General features: G+C 36.9%; 2 protein-coding genes across 2 annotated transcripts in view; one reads left to right on the top strand and one right to left on the bottom strand.

Annotated features, from left to right (window-relative positions):
• Window positions 1–1,500: 1,500 nt before the first annotated feature.
• On the top strand, window positions 1,501–7,308 carry mipa (major intrinsic protein of lens fiber a). Its single transcript, XM_051097486.1, has 4 exons — window positions 1,501–2,262; window positions 2,429–2,593; window positions 6,323–6,403; window positions 6,493–7,308. The coding sequence occupies exons 1-4, from the start codon at window positions 1,903–1,905 to the stop codon at window positions 6,676–6,678; spliced, it is 792 nt and encodes a 263-aa protein (XP_050953443.1). The 5' UTR covers window positions 1,501–1,902; the 3' UTR covers window positions 6,679–7,308.
• A 2,586-nt stretch (window positions 7,309–9,894) lies between these two features.
• Window positions 9,895–20,521, bottom strand: part of stat6 (signal transducer and activator of transcription 6, interleukin-4 induced) — a 38,517-nt gene continuing 27,890 nt past the window's right edge. Inside the window, 6 exon segments of the mRNA XM_051095966.1 lie at window positions 9,895–11,469; window positions 11,600–11,668; window positions 18,061–18,081; window positions 19,770–19,862; window positions 20,076–20,136; window positions 20,343–20,492. Coding sequence (XP_050951923.1) covers window positions 11,373–11,469; window positions 11,600–11,668; window positions 18,061–18,081; window positions 19,770–19,862; window positions 20,076–20,136; window positions 20,343–20,492 — 491 coding nt within the window. The 3' untranslated portion in view covers window positions 9,895–11,372.

The following is a 20,521-nucleotide window of genomic DNA, read 5'->3' as shown; positions in this document are numbered from 1 at the left end:
TATAAAAATATATAATTATACAAATTTTTTTTTAAATTATTATTTTGCTTTGGATAAAAGCATCTACTTACTATTATATAATATAATATTATATTATATTATATTATTATGCATTGTGCATATGTGTGTATAATGGACTAAATATTATTTATATATTTAGTAATAATAAATTATAAATATGTAGTGTTTATATAAAAATATAAAACCTATAACAATAAAAAATATAATAATAATAATAATAATAATAATAATAACTTTATATTGTGTTTTAAATTTAATGTATTTTGCTTTGGATAAAAGCATCTGCCTACTATTATATGATATATTAATAATTCTATTCTATTCTATTCTGTTTGTGCATTGTGCATGTGTATGTGTGTGTATATATATAATAGATTAAATATTATTTATATATTTAGTTATAAATATAAATATGTAGTAATAATATAAAATATATATTTATTCTAAAAAATAATAATATTAATATTAATAACAATAATAATAAAATAATATGCACTTCACATTTAATTCTTTGGATAAAAGCAACTGCCTGCCATTATTATATATTATATTATATTATATAATAATGCATTGTGTATATATGTGTGTGTCTATATATATAATAGATGAAATATTATTTATGTATTTAGTAATAATTTATAAATATGTAGTATCTATATGGTATAATTTAAAAAAATATATAATAATAGTAATAATAATAATAAGCTTTTACATTGCATTGTATGTTTTAAATTTACTTTATTTTGCTTTGAATAAAATCATCTACCTACTATTATATTTTATTATATTATTTACATTTAATGCATTGCTCATGCACGCACATATACTGTATATTATTTAGTTTCATTCTTTCATTTTTTTTTATGTTGTTACTAAAAACCCATACACTTTCTGTCCTGTGCATGTGGAGTGTCAGTTATGATACGTTACATCCGTGTGAGGCCTCCTTCTGTTGTATGAGAGGTATTGTTTCTTTGTGTCAGCACTTAATCCACACTGTGAAGGGCACTAGACCCTTTTAGAGGCTCTAGTGTTGTAGCTGGGGACAGAGAAGAGGCCGTTCCTAAACACTGTTCCCTACCATGAGCTGGGATGGGACAGATTCCCTCAGGGGCCATTCCTCGAAATGTCATCATGTTCCCATGTCTGATTTATACACTATTTCCCTATCATCTTTTTATGACCTCTCTCCTCCAGTGTGAGAAAACATATTTTTGTTGTTAGTTTAATGATAATAAAAAAAACGGCAAAAGTGACATTTCCCACCAAGATACAACTACCATTTTAACACACATTAAATGCACATTTGCAGACAGTATTTTAAGCTTTAGAGTGGAGACCGTAAGCTGAAAGGAAAAGCAGGACAGAAAAGGGTTGAGAATTTTTTTTTATTTGTTGTATTGTCCACAGCCCCCTCCCACAATTCTGCCAACGGATTAGTGTCATTGAGGGTCACAGTCGTTATAAATACCCCTCTGGCCTCTCGCTGTCCCATCAGAGAGGTTGAATGTCTGCAGGACATGCTCATCATTTGTCTGTCCGTGTTCTTTTATTAATCATCATCTAGAACTTTCACATAGATGCAGAGCTCACCTGTCAGTTTCACACTTGAGGTTTTATGACAAAAACCACACGTTAGAAATCAACGGGACAGATGATTTCAGACTTGTGAAGAAGAGCTGCTCTTCACGCAAACTCCGTAGGTTATAGAAGCATTTATGCTTCGTTTTCCATAGTTTTTACGCCTTTGTTTTTTGTGTCCATCCACAAGAAAACAAAGGGAACACATCCAGAAGCTATTTTTGGTTCCTTTGGAGGTTCTTCTCCCTCTCACACTCATATCCCTCCATTTTTTGGCATCGCCTTTGAGTTTTCGCAGCCATGTGGGAGTTCCGGTCCATGTCTTTTTGGCGGGCTGTGTTTGCCGAGTTCTATGGCACCATGTTCTTTGTGTTTTTCGGGCTGGGATCAGCTCTGCGTTGGACCACCGGACCGCACAACGTGCTCCAAGTTGCCTTCTGCTTCGGTCTTGCAGCTGCCACACTCATCCAGTCCATCGGCCACATCAGCGGTGGCCACATCAACCCGGCTGTCACGTTTGCCTACCTGATTGGCTCCCAGATGTCACTGTTTCGTGCTTTCTTCTACATCTGTGCTCAGTGCTTGGGAGCGCTAGCTGGAGCCGCCGTGCTGTATGGGGTCACGCCAAGCAATATGAGAGGCAATCTTGGCTTGAACACGGTAAGAGGGTGTGTTTGATTTAGTGAGTTCATTTGTTGAAATAATGCCTGTGATTCAGACTGATTGTTTGAAACCATAGAGATGTCAAAACATCATTGGAAGAGCTATTTTTTTAACGTCAGGGTTGATAGTTTTTCGTAAAGTGTATGTGTATATGTGCTTTCAGCTTCAGCCAGGCATCAGTATGGGAATGGCCACCACCATCGAGATATTCCTGACTCTGCAACTTGTGGTTGTGGTCTTCGCTGTGACAGATGAGAGGCGAAATGGACGACTTGGGTCTGCTGCCCTGTCCATTGGCTTCTCTGTGCTTGTGGGCCACCTGCTGGGGGTAAGAGCCCATTCACAAGGACTGAAATTCAGTCTTAAAATCTGCGGTTCTCAATTGGTTTTGCATAACGGCCCACATTTTACAATGCAAAACAGCACTAAAATGTCAACAAAAACTCTTACAAATAAACACTGCAGCAAAATTCTACATATGAAATGTGGAACAAACACTACACACAAATATTATTTTAGTAATTACTGGTTTTAAGTTGATAATTCATCTAAAATGGATATTTCTTTCTCATTTATTCACCCTTAAGTTATTCTAAACCTGTTTGACTTTATTCTGTGTAACACAGAGGAGATATTAAAAAAATCTCGTTTGTGCATACAATTAAAGTCAATGGAGTCCAGTGTTGTTTTGTTACTTCCATTGTATGAACAAAAATAGGTGAATATTGTTCAAAATCTCTTTTTTTATTCTACATAAGTTAGAAAGTCATTCAGGTTTGGAACAACATGTTGGTGAATAAATGATGACAGAATTACATTTTTTGGGTGAACTATCTTTTCTAGTAACAGATAAATACTGTTTGTTTGAAGACATCTTTGAACATTTTCTCCCTTGTAAAAGTTAATAAGCCTATTTAATTTTACATTTATAATATTAAATGTGATTTTATCGGTACCATTTTTGGATCAAAACCCACCACTTGAAGATCACTGACACTACCGGTTATATGAATACTTACATATATCAGAAAGCATCTTTTGTGATCATTTATTTATTGCAAACTATATTTAACTATAGAATTGCCTGGCTCTTTACATACATTTGGATATATACATATGTTCAACTTGATCTTTATACATACAGTATTGTAAAATGCATTCAACTTATTTTTCAACACAAAATCGGTGAATGTGCGAGACTTCCGGTTCATTAGCCTTTGTAGGGAAATGACAAAAAGAATAAAGACCCGTTTACACCAAAAACGATAACTATAACTATAAAGATAGTGTTCTAAAAATCGTCTCAAATTTAAGAGAATAGCAGAGTTCACACCAAGAACGATATAATGATACTACAGAGGAATGATATCGTTGGGATCACTTTCAGAATGAATTTTTTTTTTTTTTTTTTTTTTTTTACAGCTGATGAAGGATAAAACACTGACAGCTAATCAGACTTTATTCAAATGAAAAGGACTTGATTTTGAAATAGCAAGCAAGATTCAAACAGAGAAACATAAAATTACTTCAGGAATTCAGTGTTAGTTTGGACAACACTGTCTTGCCTCTTTTGAAGCTGCAGTAGAAAGGATGTTAGAGATCAGGGCCTGTATTCACAAACATCTTAAGGCTAAAAGTAGCCCATAACTTGCCGATTTAGGAAAAAATCTTAAAAACAATGGGCGTGTCAATCCTAAATTTAGGATTTTTTTGCCCTAAGAGTATTCCACAAAGCGTTTTAGCGCTAAAACTAGCTCCTAAATCTGTGAAACGTTAGTAGTTAGAAGTAGAAAGAGGACTCTTAAGTCACTAGGACCAAATCAAACTATCCTCCATGCTGAAAAAAAAAAAAACCCAATACAAACCAGCAGCACAGAAATTTTATTGGTTTCTACTACAAATACCAATTACGAACATTACAAACATTAACTTTTAACAATTAAAACCATTAAAAATGGCTTCCTGTAGTGTGTTTTGGAACATGTTCCATTTAGATTTAGTGGTTTTAACAAGCCAACAACAGAAGATGACCAATTACCAGTAAAGACCAACAGGCACCATTTCAGTTACCATTAAAACTACTAGTACAATTCCCATTATAACCAGTAAAATAATTAAAAATTCTGTGATGGTCTGTGGTGATTTTTTTTTTCAGCAGGGCTAAAATGGCAATCTGCCTCGGAACATAAACATTTTAGAAACACACTGCATTTATTTTCACACGTTTCCCTACTCATCTTGTTTGGCTTTTGGTTTTCCGCCTTTTGTTTGCATGTCTTACTATCAGGAAATATAGAAAAGGCTGTTTATATGCACATCTGCTAATTATTATTTTTAAACCAACTCTACAATACTTCTCTGAATAAATCTCTGACAAAGACCCCTCTGACAGAGCCAATCACTGTTAGTAAGTTAGTAAGCATGACATCATCCACAGCAACAAAATCAACCCCACCCTTACTCTTAGCTTAAGACTTCTCTATTCCTTAGTAAGTTTGTTTCAGCAGCTGTGTGAATAGGTTTTAAGAGAAAACTTGGGCCCAGAAAGTTTACGCTACATTCGTTGTTTAGATGCGCTGGTTGAGATTGTGTACAATGTAACAAAAACAGTTCACTGGTGTGGACACAAATACAGTTATCGTTGTACTTATAGGCCCTTTTTACACCTGGTATTAACATGCGTTTTCGCCAATCTGATCACAAGTGGACAATGCTAACTACAGCTGTAAACGGGGTGTAAAACGTTTTGAGCTTGTCCACTTTCGACCACATCCAGAGGTGGTCGAAAACACATTCGATCGGATTGCTGTTGTTGTATAGACAAGCATGTGGTTGAATGCGTTCACAGCTGCTAAAGACTGCCTACTCTCTGCCTACTGACCTAATATGTATTCACTGCAAGACGTACAAGGACTGGCGCTAATCAGATGGGATTTAAACTTTGACGGGCCGTAATGAAACGAAACTAAAGCGGCTGCTCTCCACATTTTCTCTTTTGTCTAATTTTGCGAACGTTTAAAATTTGTCTGAGCTTATGTCTTCCATTGCTCTGAAATATCTGAAAAAGCCCATACATATGCCTAAACAAAACTTTGTGCAGCATGTTTGCTAATAACACTAGTGGCAGTAAGTACAAGAGCACGATAACTTTAGCCCTCCAGCTCCTGTTTTGATGCTGACAGAGGGATCCGACCTGTTTACCTTCCTCTTGATGTAATCAGCACCACATGGGGTAATGTGGTCAGAAGTGGTCGAAAGTGGACAGAAGAGACGGATTAAAACACAAGGTGTGAACACCTATGTGTCTTCATTGTCCACTTGTGATCCGATCGACCAAAACACATCTTAATACCAAGTATAAACAGGGCCATAGTTATAATTCTTGGTGTGAACGGGCCTTACCAATGTGCAGAAAACGATCAAACTGTTTGCACTACAAACCATTGTGTTCATAATTAAGATAACACATTAAAATACTATGGTAAGACACACCAGTAATATCAAGCAGCAAAACAAGATGTTTTGTACAGCTAAAAATTGGTGGACACGGATGAGACCGAAAGCCAGACCCATAAAATTTACAAATGGCCTTGCCCACTCTTACGGGAAAAATAAGGCGGATGTGTCATCGCCAAAATTATACTATATTATCAACCAGCTCTAATCTGCTAAATGTGATTATGAGGCATATTAAGATATTAAAAACATTTAAATCATTATTATCTGTAAAGCTGCTTTGAAACTACTGTGAAAAGCACTATCCACCTTATTCTTTAATATGGAAGTAAGCCTATGGCCAAGACTTCCAGTTTGTTAACCACTATAGGGAAATAATGAGATGAATAACAATGCGTAGTAAATGGTAAAACAGTTTGCACTACAAACCAGTGTTCATAATTAAGATAATACATAAAGAAAATATGGTAAGACACATCAGTTTGCAATATCAAGCAGAAAAATGCTAAAAATAGCTGGAAGTAAACAACACCAGAAGCCAGTCCCATTTTACAAAATAATCAAATCAATTTGACTTGACTTGACATGAATCTCATTGCAGATGTACTACACTGGAGCTGGAATGAACCCTGCCAGGTCTTTTGCCCCTGCTGTGCTTTTTAGGAACTTTATTAACCACTGGGTGAGGCATATTTCTCTTGTATTCAGATGAAGTAACCTTTTACTAACTATTTCCTAAATGTAACAAAGTTCTCTCTCACTTTCTGGTAGGTGTACTGGGTGGGCCCTATGATCGGCGGTGCTATGGGCGCTCTGCTCTACGACTTTTTGCTCTTTCCCCGGATGCGCGGCCTGTCCGAGCGGCTGGCTGTGCTCAAAGGCAACCGACCTCCTGAGGCCGAAGCCCAGCAGGAGACCCGGGGGGAGCCGATTGAGCTCAAAACACAAGCCTTATAAACACTGCCAGGACAACTTTGGATCCCTGACGCGACATTGATCATTTCACACACCTCATCCTCACACACCTCCTACATACCAACCGAGTTTGCTGTAGGGAGAATCACACACACTTCCAAAGGCAATCGAGACACCCCTTCCCAAAGACTATGAATGAGGGTAAGAAGAGGACTTCCTGTTGAGGACCTGCGCTCTGTACCGCCCGGTATAGGGAGCGAGATCAGGTGGCTAACGCCGCTCAGGGGCACCTCTGTCGTTTCTAGTCTACTAAGAGTGAACTACACTAGAAGTGGACTTCTGCATGCTTTCCAGTTTCACAGGGTTTAAATCTCACACATTCATTTCAGTTTATTTTCTTTGATTTTTCAGAGATGTGACACGTGTATTATATTATTAGCATTTTGCAAACGATTTCTTTACATTCTGCTTACAGTCGACATTATTCAGTTGTGCGTGGTGTGTGTGTGTGTGTGTGTTTTCCGAGAGTTTACAGTTTGGCTCTTCCATTTCCACCATTCGTGTCTGTATAAATGCAATGTTCTTTTTTCTATCTCCAAAAATGAAGGAATCATTCCTTTGAACCTTGGTTTAGGTGGATGTTCATTCACGACTAAAAGCTTTATAAATCCTTCGGGAATTTGGATCCCTCTTTGAGTCTGCTTCAAACTGTTGTATTGTTTAAACTGTTTAACGTGTTTCTTTAAAAGAAGCACATTCACACCATCATTCATATAAAATAAACACACAAAATACAAATAGTTTGTTATACCCTAACTTTGAGCTTTTACCTGATAGAAGCACTTCATTTTATCCCCGTCGTGTCATTTTCAGAACTTGAGTTTAGTACTTCCAAAGTACTACATTTTCATTGAGTCATACTGTTTCAGGCATTTTCATTGAACTATTTCTGCCATAAATCTGCATGCATAGATGTCCTGTTTAGATTAGTGGGATTGACATTATTTCGTGTGTAAATAGCTAAGACAAAAGCAGTGATATTTTGTCTCAGGCAAGAGAATGTTTGTGTAATTCACTGTAAAAGCAATTTTAAACCTCACTAATGTGAGCAGAACTGGTTCCAAACATCGTGGACGCATTATTATACAATATAGATGGATTTGTTAAGGTAATTCAGTCAGCTCTTCCTCTTCGATTTGAGGATTGCTGAGTGACTAGGATGTCTGGATTTAAATGCACATTTATGTTCATGTAGCATTTGAATTTAAAGTAATGAAAAGGCGATCGCTACACCAAGGTGTTCTGTCACTCTTTGCCTTTCTGCACTCTTTCCAATAGTGTCGTCTTATTCAAGATCTGACTGAAGAGAAACCAGAGTCGCCTGAAAGATCTTCAAACCTCACCATAGGGCTCTGTAAGCACGCTCTTGTTATATAGTCTATGTTTACATGAAAATTAGATACTGTTTTGTGCTCCAAGTCTTTTGTAAAGATTTTTTGTAACTTAAAATGACTGTTAAAGTTTAGCTAAGTATAATCATTTAAAGTCAGTGAATGTCTCTTCATTGGTAGTTCGATGAGCACATCAGAGTGTGAAATAATGCCACAAGTGGTTGAATTTTATAAGCAATTAATCCTTCCCGCCTCCCTTCGTTACCACACAAAAATACATTGACAACGCCAACAGACAAGATAGAGCAGGTTACTACAGGTAAAACAAAGTCTCAGCTTACAAATGTTGTCATTTTTTAAGAAATTCAAACAATAAATACCGTTTTGTTTCTCTTGAATGTGTCGTGACAGATCGCTGTAGCGCCTCAGTTCAAGCAGCACGTCAACCGATGTTCCTCTTTACATTACTAGTTGTAGTATGAGATAAACATGAATGAGCAAAATAAGATATCTTGTTTTAAACGCGGAAAGACGCAAATACACAGCATTTTCAAGTTGAAGTCCACCGACGTTCATCTACTTTCCTGTCTGGTTTGTTTGTCCGACATAAATATCAGATTAAGCGTTATGATTGGTCGGATCGCCTGTCAATCAAACTCCTGGCGAATTTAAAGTAGACGTCACAATTACGCAATCTTCCGACTGGTGGCAGAAAAACACTGGTAACAAGTGGAGGGAATCGGGTAAATCCATAGAATAAGAGAGAAAAAAATTTTTTTTTATAGAATATTGACGCCATTTTAAACTAAATCCAGATGTTTCAACTATGAACTATGGATGAACCCTATGATTATCCTACTTTTGAAGCATACATTTGATTTAAACTATAGGTTTACATAATGTTTACATATACAAACATCTTGTATTAGCCCTACAGTTACAGCATAAAATACTATTTAAACCTGTGAAATTTTACATAACATCTTTTTTATATCACAATTTTTTTTCCTGCAAATTTATATCTCCTAATTCAGACTTTATAACTAGATTTAACTCAAAAATAGCGAGTGTTAAGAGTGTTTTCACGACGCATCATCCAATCGGCCCACTGAATGTAAACAATGCCACTGAACCCAATATTCCGCATATTTTGCTGATTATTGTCGCTAAAAATAGCCAATTATTGTCATGTTTTGGGCTGTACTAATCAGAGAATCTTGACAACATTCGTGTTTGTTCTGTTCATTTTCAGACAGGTGGTTGAAATATTAGACTAGTATCTTAATACTGCTTGTAGTATCTTTACCACTTATTAACTTAAGCCTTTCAAAATATTGCACCCTTTCCCGCTTACTAAGTTCTTCTTTATGATTTAGCAACTTCCACACCCTTGTTTTTTTTTTCTGTGGTTTAGACAGCATGAATTAGCAGAACAACATATTCAGTAGTACATTTACTCTGCAATCCATGCTGTTGTTTACATCTGAGTGTCGCTGCTTTGGTGGCGCATCCGGGTAACTGACCAAATCGTGATGCAAGTGCAAACCCTCTATTCTGAGATAAGAAAAGAAGCCAGAAGTGTGGGATATAAACTCATGATTCTGAGCCAAAGAGAAAAGACAGAATGATGAGATATAATCTCTGAATTGCGAGAATAAAGTCAGAATTTTGAACTGTAACTCAAATGTATCTTTTTTATTCTTTTATTCCATGGCTTGCATAGATTGCTACTTGAAAACTGTCATCTTCTGCCACCAGAATTGGGCTTCATTTTCAAACTTACTTTTTTTAATATTATGAAATGTGAGAGAATAATTTATTCTGGACAAATCCTTAACTATTTAGTACTACAACAAGAGACACCATCTCAAATGGATTTTGACTTTATTTATCAGATTTAAAACATGGAAAATGAACATTTCTTTTTTTTTAAAAAAAAAAAAAAAGGTATATACCTGCTTTACAAATTTGGTCTAAAGTATTAAAAAAGAAAATGGCAACATTTTTCATTGACAAATGCCAAGTGCTTTAAGCTCCTCTTGGACCAGTAACATGAATATGACAAGATTTTTGTGTATCGATCAGGCAGGTGTACATCTAGCACATTTATCAGTTAGTGCTACAGAAAGAACATCTGAAGAGACAACAAAACAAAAATATGTGATACTTCCCTACAGGACTAAATACATACGGACAGTTACTGATGGCACCTTTGCAATACATCCCATTTGATATTTCTATTCAAAGCACTAATATGAAAGCTTTATATTTTACAAGATATGGAACAGTATTGTTGGACGGCAAAATCACAGTTTATGGAAGAGAAACTATGTATATTACATTTCAATTTTAAAGACGGTGCACACAGAACACTGTAGAGTATGCAGAGACAGTAATACGTCTACATGTGACATAAAACCTTATTTTGTGCATATGATATGTATTTTACATGATTTATACCCATCAATAATGTAAAGGGAAATTTGCAGGGCTGCAACGATAAAATTGAGCTATAGATCATTTTGTGCAGCTGGAGGAACAAATAATACATGACAGAGCAAAGTAAAACTCGCTACTGATATGTAGTTTGATAAACTTTAATTTTACTGGCCAAACCTGACTCATACGAATACTGAATAATGAATATGCGGTCACACACAAGTCATGCAATTGAAACAACCAAATAAAAAAAATCTGTCTATATGGAATATGGCACAAAACTAATATTTGCATAAAGTTTAATAAAACGCTGTCACTCCTAAAAGGTCTAAAAGAATCTACTCTGGTCACATATCTAGACTGGAATGTTTTTCTGCATTAAATTTAGAGGAAAAAAGTCTGGCAGACAGAAATGTGTATTAGGTTAAATCTGTTTGGTCTTTTTTTGATAAAACCACCTGATAGCAAATAATTTCCTGTTTCACTTGTCAGTTATAATGCTACTTTCAAGAGTAGTCATAAGACCGAAACAGGGAACGACTTCTGAGTTTAGGTACTGCACGCTAATAAGACTCTTTTTGCCAGAGGTTTACCTGCTACTCAGAAGAAATTTATAAAAAGTTGCTATAAAACATTCATTATGATGATTGAGTTAAACACACTGTTTCTTTGAACTGCACATTTAGTGTGTTTATGCAAGCGAGTGTGACGTTGAGTCGTATACAATCCATGTGATAAAGACTCACGGTCAATGATTCACAGATATAAAATTAAGAATACACATACACTTTTTTTGGGAACAAATGGGTAATGTGTCCGTTTGGGAGGTGTGAGTTGTGCTAGATGTCCTTAGCGCACCAAGCCATCCGATAGCCTTTGTCCAAAAAGAATAGAGGGACTGTACCTCTAATGCAGATCTTTGTTAGTATTTTGACAAATTGATGACAAAATTCCCTCCAGTGCTTCCATGTCTATTTCTTCACTTGCTGGAGGAGCTGGTGGCCTGTTATAGAATAAAGTTGAAATTGTGAAATGTTAAAGAACAGACGTGCGAGAGAGTCAGCAGAAAGCAAAGCTGATAACATCAAATATACTAGGGATTCTCAGGAAACCTTACTGCGGCTGTGACTCACATGGGTGATGGGTAGAGTGGCCCTTGAACGGGTATTTGCTCTGGCATAAATGAGGGTGTAGATGAATGTCTGAGGTAGGGCAACAGAATCACAACAATCAGTGGTCATTGCAGCCAAACATTTACTTGGATGCTATTGCTCTATATTAAATTCTATTGAACTGCCTACCTAGACAGCACAGTCACTGTGAGACTTAAAAGTTAGCTAACTCCAACTGATATAACATGTGCCTTTGGTGGTTAAGCCACTTCCAGGAAACAAAAATGTACAGATAATTTAGTCACCCCTTGTCATTCCAGATGTTCATGTCTTTCTTTCTTCAATCGTAAAAAAATTATGTTTCTTGAGGAAAACATTTCAGGAATATTCTCCATATAGTGGACTTCTATGGTGCCCGCGAGTTTGAATTTCCGAAGTGCAGTTTAAATGCAGCTCCAAAGGGCTCTAAAAGATCCCAGGCGAGGAAGAAAGGTCTTATTTAGAGAAATGATTGGTTATTTTCTAAAACAATTTAAAATTTATATGCTTTTTAACCTCAAATTGTAGGTCGAAAAACTCCCATCTCATTTGCTCCTCCAACTTCAAAATTGTCCTACATCTCTGCAGAAGTCCCGACCCAGTGTTTACAAAGTGAACGTGGAAGATCAAACGCCCTTTACCAAAAATGTAAAACGGCAATGTAGGATGATTCTGAAGTTAGAGGAGAAAATGAGAAGCGAGTTTTTCAACATACCCTAACTGCACTGACCCGGATTACACACAGACTACGCATGCACATTGCAGAGCTAGACAAGATGAGCATTTGAGGTATAAAGGCATATAAACTGTACATTTTTTTTAGAAAATAACTAATCGTTTCGCTAGATAAGACTGCTTCCTCGGGTGGGATCGTTTAGAGCCCTTTGAAGCTGCATTTAAACTGCATTTTGGAAGTTCAAACTCGCGGACACCATAGAAGTCCACTAAATAAGGAAAAATCGTTAAATGTTTTAATTTCTTGACAACTGAAGAAAGAAAGACATTTTGGATGACAAGGGAGTGAGTAAATTATCTGTTAATTGGAAGTGGACATCTCCTTTAAATGGAAATAAATTTAATTTAATTGTAAGAAATAAATGTAGCCTGTCTTGGACTATCTCAGGGTGTGTTCACACTTGTAGTACGGTTCATTTGGTCTGGACCAAAAAGGAAAATGATACATTTGGTCCTGGTCCACTCAGCGTTCACACTGGGATTTTTGACAGCGAACCTAAAGATACCGAATCTAAAGGCACAGTGATATGTTCGCAACCTCATTGGTCGGGTTGAATGACATATATTTTGTGACGGAACTCACCAAACATGCCAAACAAAAAGAAAAGGTTTCTTCGACTTAAAGCGGCGATGTGTGTATGACATTAAAGTACCCACCCATTTACTGATCAGTCTGCTCGGCACCTCTTTAAGTCAAATACACCTAATGCCGTCTGCTGCGAACTTACGAAGAGTTCATAAAAGGCTTTACGGAGGTGGTCACGTGACCCATACACGCGATGGTTGAGAGATACTGATGCTCCGTCCAAACCCCCCTTTCTTTTTCCATTTAAATAGTTTTTTTGTACTTGACAGTCAGTAATTTCTACTTGCGATAGTGTCAGCATTATGTACGGAAACAGAAAACAGGACTCTTCGCCGTCCACAACCCCCTCGGGGAAGAAAAAGATGAAGCTAGCGATCTCCGAAGCTAATTTGAGGGGGTATTTCTTCATGTTACTTCTATGTATTTTTTGCATTATTTTGGTTTTGTCACAGGTCAGGCAGATATATTTTGGTTGTGCAAAACTTCTTAAAATTCGCACCATTTTTCCAATAGATTATGGATAAATTCAAAGTTATATCGCTTAATATCAGAGGACTTTATAGTCCTAACAAAAGAGCCAAACTTTTGATTTACTTGCGCAGGAAAGCGGTTGATATCGCTTTAATTCAGGAAACCCATCTTAAGAGAGCAGATGTTCAGAGGTTACAGAATAAATTTTATAGAGTAGCGGCTTTCTCTACTGACAATACTAAAACTAAAGGTACTATTGTTTTGATCTCTCGTAGATGTAACCTCAAGATTGATAGAGAGAGCCAAGATCAATCTGGTAGACTTGCCTATGTTTGCACAAACATTAAAGAGAAGAAAATAGCATTTGTATCAATCTATGCCCCTACAATATTTGAGGCAAATTTTTTTCCTCAAATTACTAACCACTTGATCTCGTTGATAGACTATTCTCTAATTATTGGGGGGGATATGAATGCGGTTATAGATCCAGTATTGGACAGATCTTCCTTGTGCAATCAAGTTCAGCTCAATTCTTCTGCCGCGCTTAATAATTTTGTAAAAGCGCTAAATTTGATCGATGTTTGGAGATCTGGAAACCCCCTGAGTAGAGATTATACATTTTTCTCGACACGGCATCTCTCATATTCGAGAATAGATTATCTACTGTGCTCCAAGGAACTTCTGATTTCTTGCGGATCATAATCCTATAATGGCAGACTTCAATTGTAATTTGTTTGCTGAAAGATCTCAGCGGTGGCGTTTTAACATTTCTCTTTTACTGAATAACCAGTTCGATGCAGATTTTAAGGCCGGTCTGTCTGAATTTCTTTCATTTAATATTGGCTCGGTTGAAGATCCTATATTTGTGTGGGAAGCTACGAAAGGTTTTATTAAAGATTTTTCGATATCCTTTGCTACTAATTTAAAAAAGATGCAAAATCAGAGAATCGACTATTTAGAAAAAGAATGTCAATCACTTGAACGTTCGTTAAAATCTGCATTTTCCAACTCGGTATTTAAGACGCTTCAAATCCTTAAGGCTGAACTGAATGATCTTCTGAGAAGGAAAGCAGAATTTGTACTTCACAGGACCAGACAGAACTATTATTTTAGTGGTGCTAGACCTAGCAAACTTTTAGCCCTTAAATTAAAGCAAAGTCAAGCGAGCGTACATTGATATAATTAATCACCCATCCAAAGGACTGGTTAGGAATGGCAAAGAAATTAACTCTGCTTTTTCTGATTACTTTTCTAAACTTTATATATCTGAACTTAATCCCTCAAGTCCAAGCTGTACCACTTTCTTGCATTCTCTTACTTTACCTCGTCTTAGTCATGTGGAAGCAGATCAGTTAGGTCAGCCTGTTACCTTGGAGGAACTTAAAGAGGCGTTACAGGGTGCTAAAAAAGGCAAGGCGCCAGGTTTAGACGGGATCCCTACAGAGTTATTTCTTAAATACTTTGATCTACTCTGTCCTGTCTTCCTGACGGCCATTCATGCGGCAGTAGAAGCTGGGGCCTTTCACCCACAGTTGAATACAGCACTTACATGGTTGATACCCAAAAAAGGGAAGGATCACTTAGAGTGTGCAAATTACAGACCCATTAGTTTGTTAAATACGGATATTAAAATGTATGCCAGAATTTTGGCCTTGCGATTGCAACAATATATAAACAAATTAGTTCATCCAGATCAGACCGGCTTTATGCCAGGCAGATTGGCAGCTGATAACATCCATAGATTACTGCATGTCATACACGAATCCCGAGCTTGTCCCACTCCAGCTGCAGTTCTTTCCTTGGATGCAGAGAAGGCATTCGACAGGCTGGAGTGGGACTTCCTCTGGTCTGTTTTGGATGCCTTTGGCCTTGGAACAAATTTTGTGAACATGATAAAGGTATTATATAAAACCCAATGGCTTCTGTTATAACCAACGGGGTACATTCTCTACCTTTTCATTTAAAACGTGGCACCAGACAAGGATGCCCGTTATCCCCCATGTTATTTGCACTGTCGCTCGAGCCACTAGCCCAGCTGATAAGACAGGAAAACATTTGTTCAATTTCAGTTAAGTCCTACAAACAACATATATCTCTCTATACGGATGATATATTACTGTTTATTTCAGACCTACAAGCGTCATTTCCTCAGATACTGAAGGTATTTGGAATGTTCAATTTGCTTTTCGGGTACAAAATTAACTGGGATAAATCCGCTTTGCTTCCACTTAATTGCATGGCTAAAAAAGTCAAACTACCATGTAATGTTCCCATACAAACGTCCATGAGTTACCTAGGCATTGTTGTTCAATCATCCCTGCAGGCTATTCCAGATGCCAACTATCCTCAAACTCTAACTATGGTGGAGCAAGATCTCCAAAGATGGACCTCGATGCCCTTATCACTACATGCCAGAATAGCGTGTGTTAAAATGAATGTTTTGCCACGAATCAATTTCCTTAGTTCTATGATTCCTTTACCTGCTCCTAAAAAGTTTTGGCCCAAACTTAATTCTATGATTCGTAAATTCATCTGGAATGGGAAACAGCCTAAATTAAAATTTGAAACTCTGCAGCATACAAAAGACAATGGGGGATTAGCTCTTCCGAACTTTGAATTATATCATAGGGCTTTTCAAATAAGATGCATCAATGTTTGGCTCAACCCGCTTTCTAGGGTTTTTTGGAGAGAGATTGAAATGAGTTTAGCACATAAATATAGGTTACAAGATATACTGTTCTCTGGATTAAACAACAAACAATGTATGCAAGCTTTTGGCCCAATCATTGCCAATACAATAGCCAATTTTAAACTGATGGAAAAATGCATTCAACACTCACATAATTGGCACACCCATACTCCTATTTGGTATAATAATGATATTCGTTCTGGTGGTGCACCATTTTTTTCAAGAGATTGGATGCAGAAAGGCATTTATACACTGAAAGATATTTCTGGTTCTAACTGCATGTTAAGTTTTCAAGAATTGTGTGAGCGGTATGGACCTGAACCCTCCTCTCTGTTCTTATATTTGCGTCTAAGGTCGGCCATGAAGGCCTATGGGGTTCCCTGGGGGGAAAATCTACCCGTGCATCCAATCGTTGCCTGGTTTGATCTGTCCTCTTCTAGCCATTTCACCTCATGGATGTACAGAAAGGCTTTAGTGGCTACAACAAAACGCTTAGTTATACAGCGCACTTGGGAAAGAGACTGTCAACAAGAGGAAGGTGTTACGGACTGGGAAAGAGTATGGTTGAATATTTTCGCTTCATACAAAAGTCCCAATCACCAACTGATTCACTATAATTTCTGTCACAGAACTTATTGGACCCCACTTAAAAGACATCGTATTGATTCCTCCTTTAGTCCCTTCTGTGATAAATGTCCAGACCAACAACTCGGATCCTTTTTTCATATGATGTGGGAATGTGACAAAGTTACTAAAATTTCAAATGAGCTGTGTGCCATCTTATCAAAAATTATTGAATATGCTATACCGGTGAACCCGTCTATATTATTACTGAGTGACGATTCTCTGTTGAATCTCTCTAAGCTACAAAAAACTGTTTGGCTGGTCGGGTTAACATCAGCAAAAAAACTGTTAGCGCAACACTGGCTTCCACCACATAGCCAGGCTATATGTACAAATGGTTGATACAACTTCAGGACATTATAATGCTTGAAATATCCACAGCTCGGGTGAACCTGGCACAAATGTCTACATTAAAGATCTGGACTAGCTGCTGAGAAGATCTCCAAGTTCATTGCACAAAACAATGACCAGGGCTCAGAAAGAATGTCTCAACGCTGTAGTTTTTATTTTATTTATGTATTTTTAGTTTGCATTGTTGATTGCTGGATTTTATGTTTTATGATTCCTGTGGCTTTGGTTTTCTGTTACCTTTTATTTATTTATTTATTTTTTATTTCATTAGTTACCCCATTTTAATGAGACCGCAAGGGAAGGGTGGTTGGGAGGGTGGGGGGAAGTGATTCTGGTTAAGTTGTAAGTTAAATTATAATAATAAAAAAAAAAAGGCTCTTTACCTCGTCGTTGCTCCACGTTTCCCCTCTGCTCATTTTGTTTTGGATACACCACTTGTTCCCTTCTTAAAAATCATGTTGAATAGCGTCACATCTTGTCATTACTTCCTGTTTTGGGTGCATTTAGAAGTATTTGTTCTGTGTTGCATTCATATCTCATTCAAAGCGCACCAGAGTTCGATTGGAAGTGGACCGAGACCCATCTTTTTAGCGGTTTCAGTCCGCTTGTTTGGTGCGCACCAGGGTTCGGATGGCAGCGTTCACACCAGGAAAGTCTGCTAGTTCACTTACTTTGGTTCAGACCAAATACAATGTTGATTTTTTTTGTTTGGTGCGGTTTACCCTAACTCAAATGAACCGCACCAACAGAGCAATCGCACCAAAGTTTGTTTTAATCGAACCAAGTGTGAACACACCCTCAATGTCTTGGACTATTTCGCTCATTGATTTTTTGGGGCTTAGAATATTGCAATGTTAATTTAGCAACATGTGCTAACGTCTGACTTCTCTTGAATCAAAAATGCCTTCTGATCAGGAATAAAATCAGCATAGTGCATCTCCTGTCCTACTTGTTACATATGAGCAGCCAAAGTATAATTATACTTACGGGGAGAACATGCCTGGATTCCTGTGAGAGGAAATAAGGTATTTTATACATCACACAATAAAGATTTGTAAAAAAAAAAAAAATACAATGTGTACAGTGCCCTCCACTAATATTGGCACCCTTGGTAAATATGAGCAAAGGTGGCTGTGAAAATAAATCTGCATTGTTCATCCTTTTAATCTTTCATTCAAAAAATTCACAAAATTCTAACCTATCTTTGAAGTAAAACAATGGAAAGCAGGGGGAAAATCTCATTATGAAATAAATGTTTTTCTCTAGTTCATGTTGACCACAATTATTGCAACGTCCTTTATTCAAGATAACAGCTTTTGTGTTTTCTCCTTTAATGCCTGATGAATTTGGAGAACACCTGACAAGACATCAGAGACCATTCCTTCATACAGAAACTCTTCAGATCTTTCAGTTTCCTAGCTCCATGCTGGTGTTTCTTCTCTTCAGTTCACCTCACGCATTTTCTATAGGGTTCAGGTCAGGCAGCTGGGACGGCCATGGCAGAAGCTTCATTTTATGCTCATTGACACATTTTTGTGTTGATTTTGATGTTTGATTTGGATCATTGTCCTGATGGAAGATCCAACCCCAGCTCATTATATAACTTCTAACAGATGCAGTCCGGTTTAGATTTTTTATCTGTTGGTATTTGCTAGAATCCATGATGCCATGTCCCTGAACAAGATGTCCAGGACCTCTGGCAGGAAAATAAACCCACAACATTAAAGATCCAGCAGTATTTTTAACCGTGGGCATGGGAAAATTTTGTACCAAAATTGTACCATCTGGTGGGTTTTCTGCCAGAAAGATCTTTTTTAGTTTCATCTGACCACAGAAGCCAGTCCCATTTTAAAATTCAAGTCGTGTCTGACAACTGAATATGCTGGAATTTGTTTTTGGATGAGCAAGGAGGATTTTTCTTAAAACCCTCCTGAACAACATGTGGTGATATAGGGGGCTGTTTGAATTTTTTTTTTAGTCTTTTGACCCCAAGACTCAACTAATCTCTGCAATTCTTCTGCTGTGATCCTTGGAGAGTCTTTGGACACTTAAACTCTCCTCCTCACCATGCATTAGAACGATATAGACACACATCCTTTTCCTGGCAGATTTGTAACATCTTTAGTTGATTGGAATTCTTAATTATTGTCCTAATGATGGAAATTGGGATTTTCAATGCTTTAGCTCTTTTCTTACAGCCACTTTCTATTTTGTGAACCTCAACAATCTTGCTCTGCACATCAGAACTATATTATGTGGTTTTATTCCTTGTGATAGATGATTAAGGGAATTTGGCCTTTGTGCTTCTCATATTTATAATCCTGTGAAACAGGAAGTCATGGCTGGACAATATCATACTCTAGTCATTCTAGTGTGCTAAATAAATGCAAATATGAATAGGAATATACTTCAGAGATATTTTACTCATTATAATTTCTAAGGGTGCCAATAATTGTCCCCACCGTGCACAATTGGAGAAAAAACATTTATTTCATAACGTAGGTTTCCCCCCACTTTTAATTGTTTTACTTCAATGAAAGGTTAGCATTTTGTGAATTTTTTGAATGTAAGATCAAAAAGATAAACAAAGCAGATTTATTTTCATAGCCATCTTTGCGCATATTTACCAAGGGTGCCAATAGTAGTGGAAGGCACTGTATATCTGTAGCTTTAACAACGATTTGATTAATACGCACAGGTTTGGCCCATAGACATTGTTCATAGGTTGTCCGTATATATCCATAGAGTTGTCGGCTGGTATGTTGGAGGTGGAGGAACATGGGTCTCCTCTGAACATGAACGAAAAAATACAATATGAAAGATTCATACTCATACTCATGAAGTCATACTTTATGCAGAAACAGTTCTTTTCATATACTCAGAGTTGTTTTAACATATGAAATACTTAAGTTTATAATATTTTCAAAGTTTCTTTATTAAGACCTGAATTTGATGACATCTTGAAATGTGATATTAATTTACAGCAATATAATTCTACTTACGGGTTGACTACTGTTGTTAGTTTGAATGGTAGGTATCCATCAGGATTAGGAGGAGAAGGCACTGTTTTAGGACACGAGACAACAGATGCGTCATTTTTTTTAAATGTTTCTCTTATATTTAGCATAAAATACATCAGTTTTTTTTTTTTTTTTTTTTTTTTTTTTTAATTAAAATATATTGATTTTGTGCATTATCTCTGTTTATTAAAACATTTAATGAAACCTCAGTATACAAGCATTGTCCTTAAAAAAAATCGGGTTACACACCTGTAAAGAATTTCCTAAATACGTCATTCTTTGGTAAGTCTGGATACACGTGAGTGATACAGTTAATGTCTCGTATGCGGTCACCAAGGCCAGCTGAGTCCAGATCCTTCTTAGTGAAGGGTTGGATATTCTGGATTTTCCTGCCTCCATCTGAGCAGAAGAAAAGAGTGACACAGAGC

This window comes from Labeo rohita, chromosome 23, assembly GCF_022985175.1.
Source record: "Labeo rohita strain BAU-BD-2019 chromosome 23, IGBB_LRoh.1.0, whole genome shotgun sequence".
Classification (NCBI taxonomy): Eukaryota; Metazoa; Chordata; class Actinopteri; order Cypriniformes; family Cyprinidae; genus Labeo; species Labeo rohita.
This window is presented reverse-complemented; position numbering and strand designations above follow the sequence as displayed.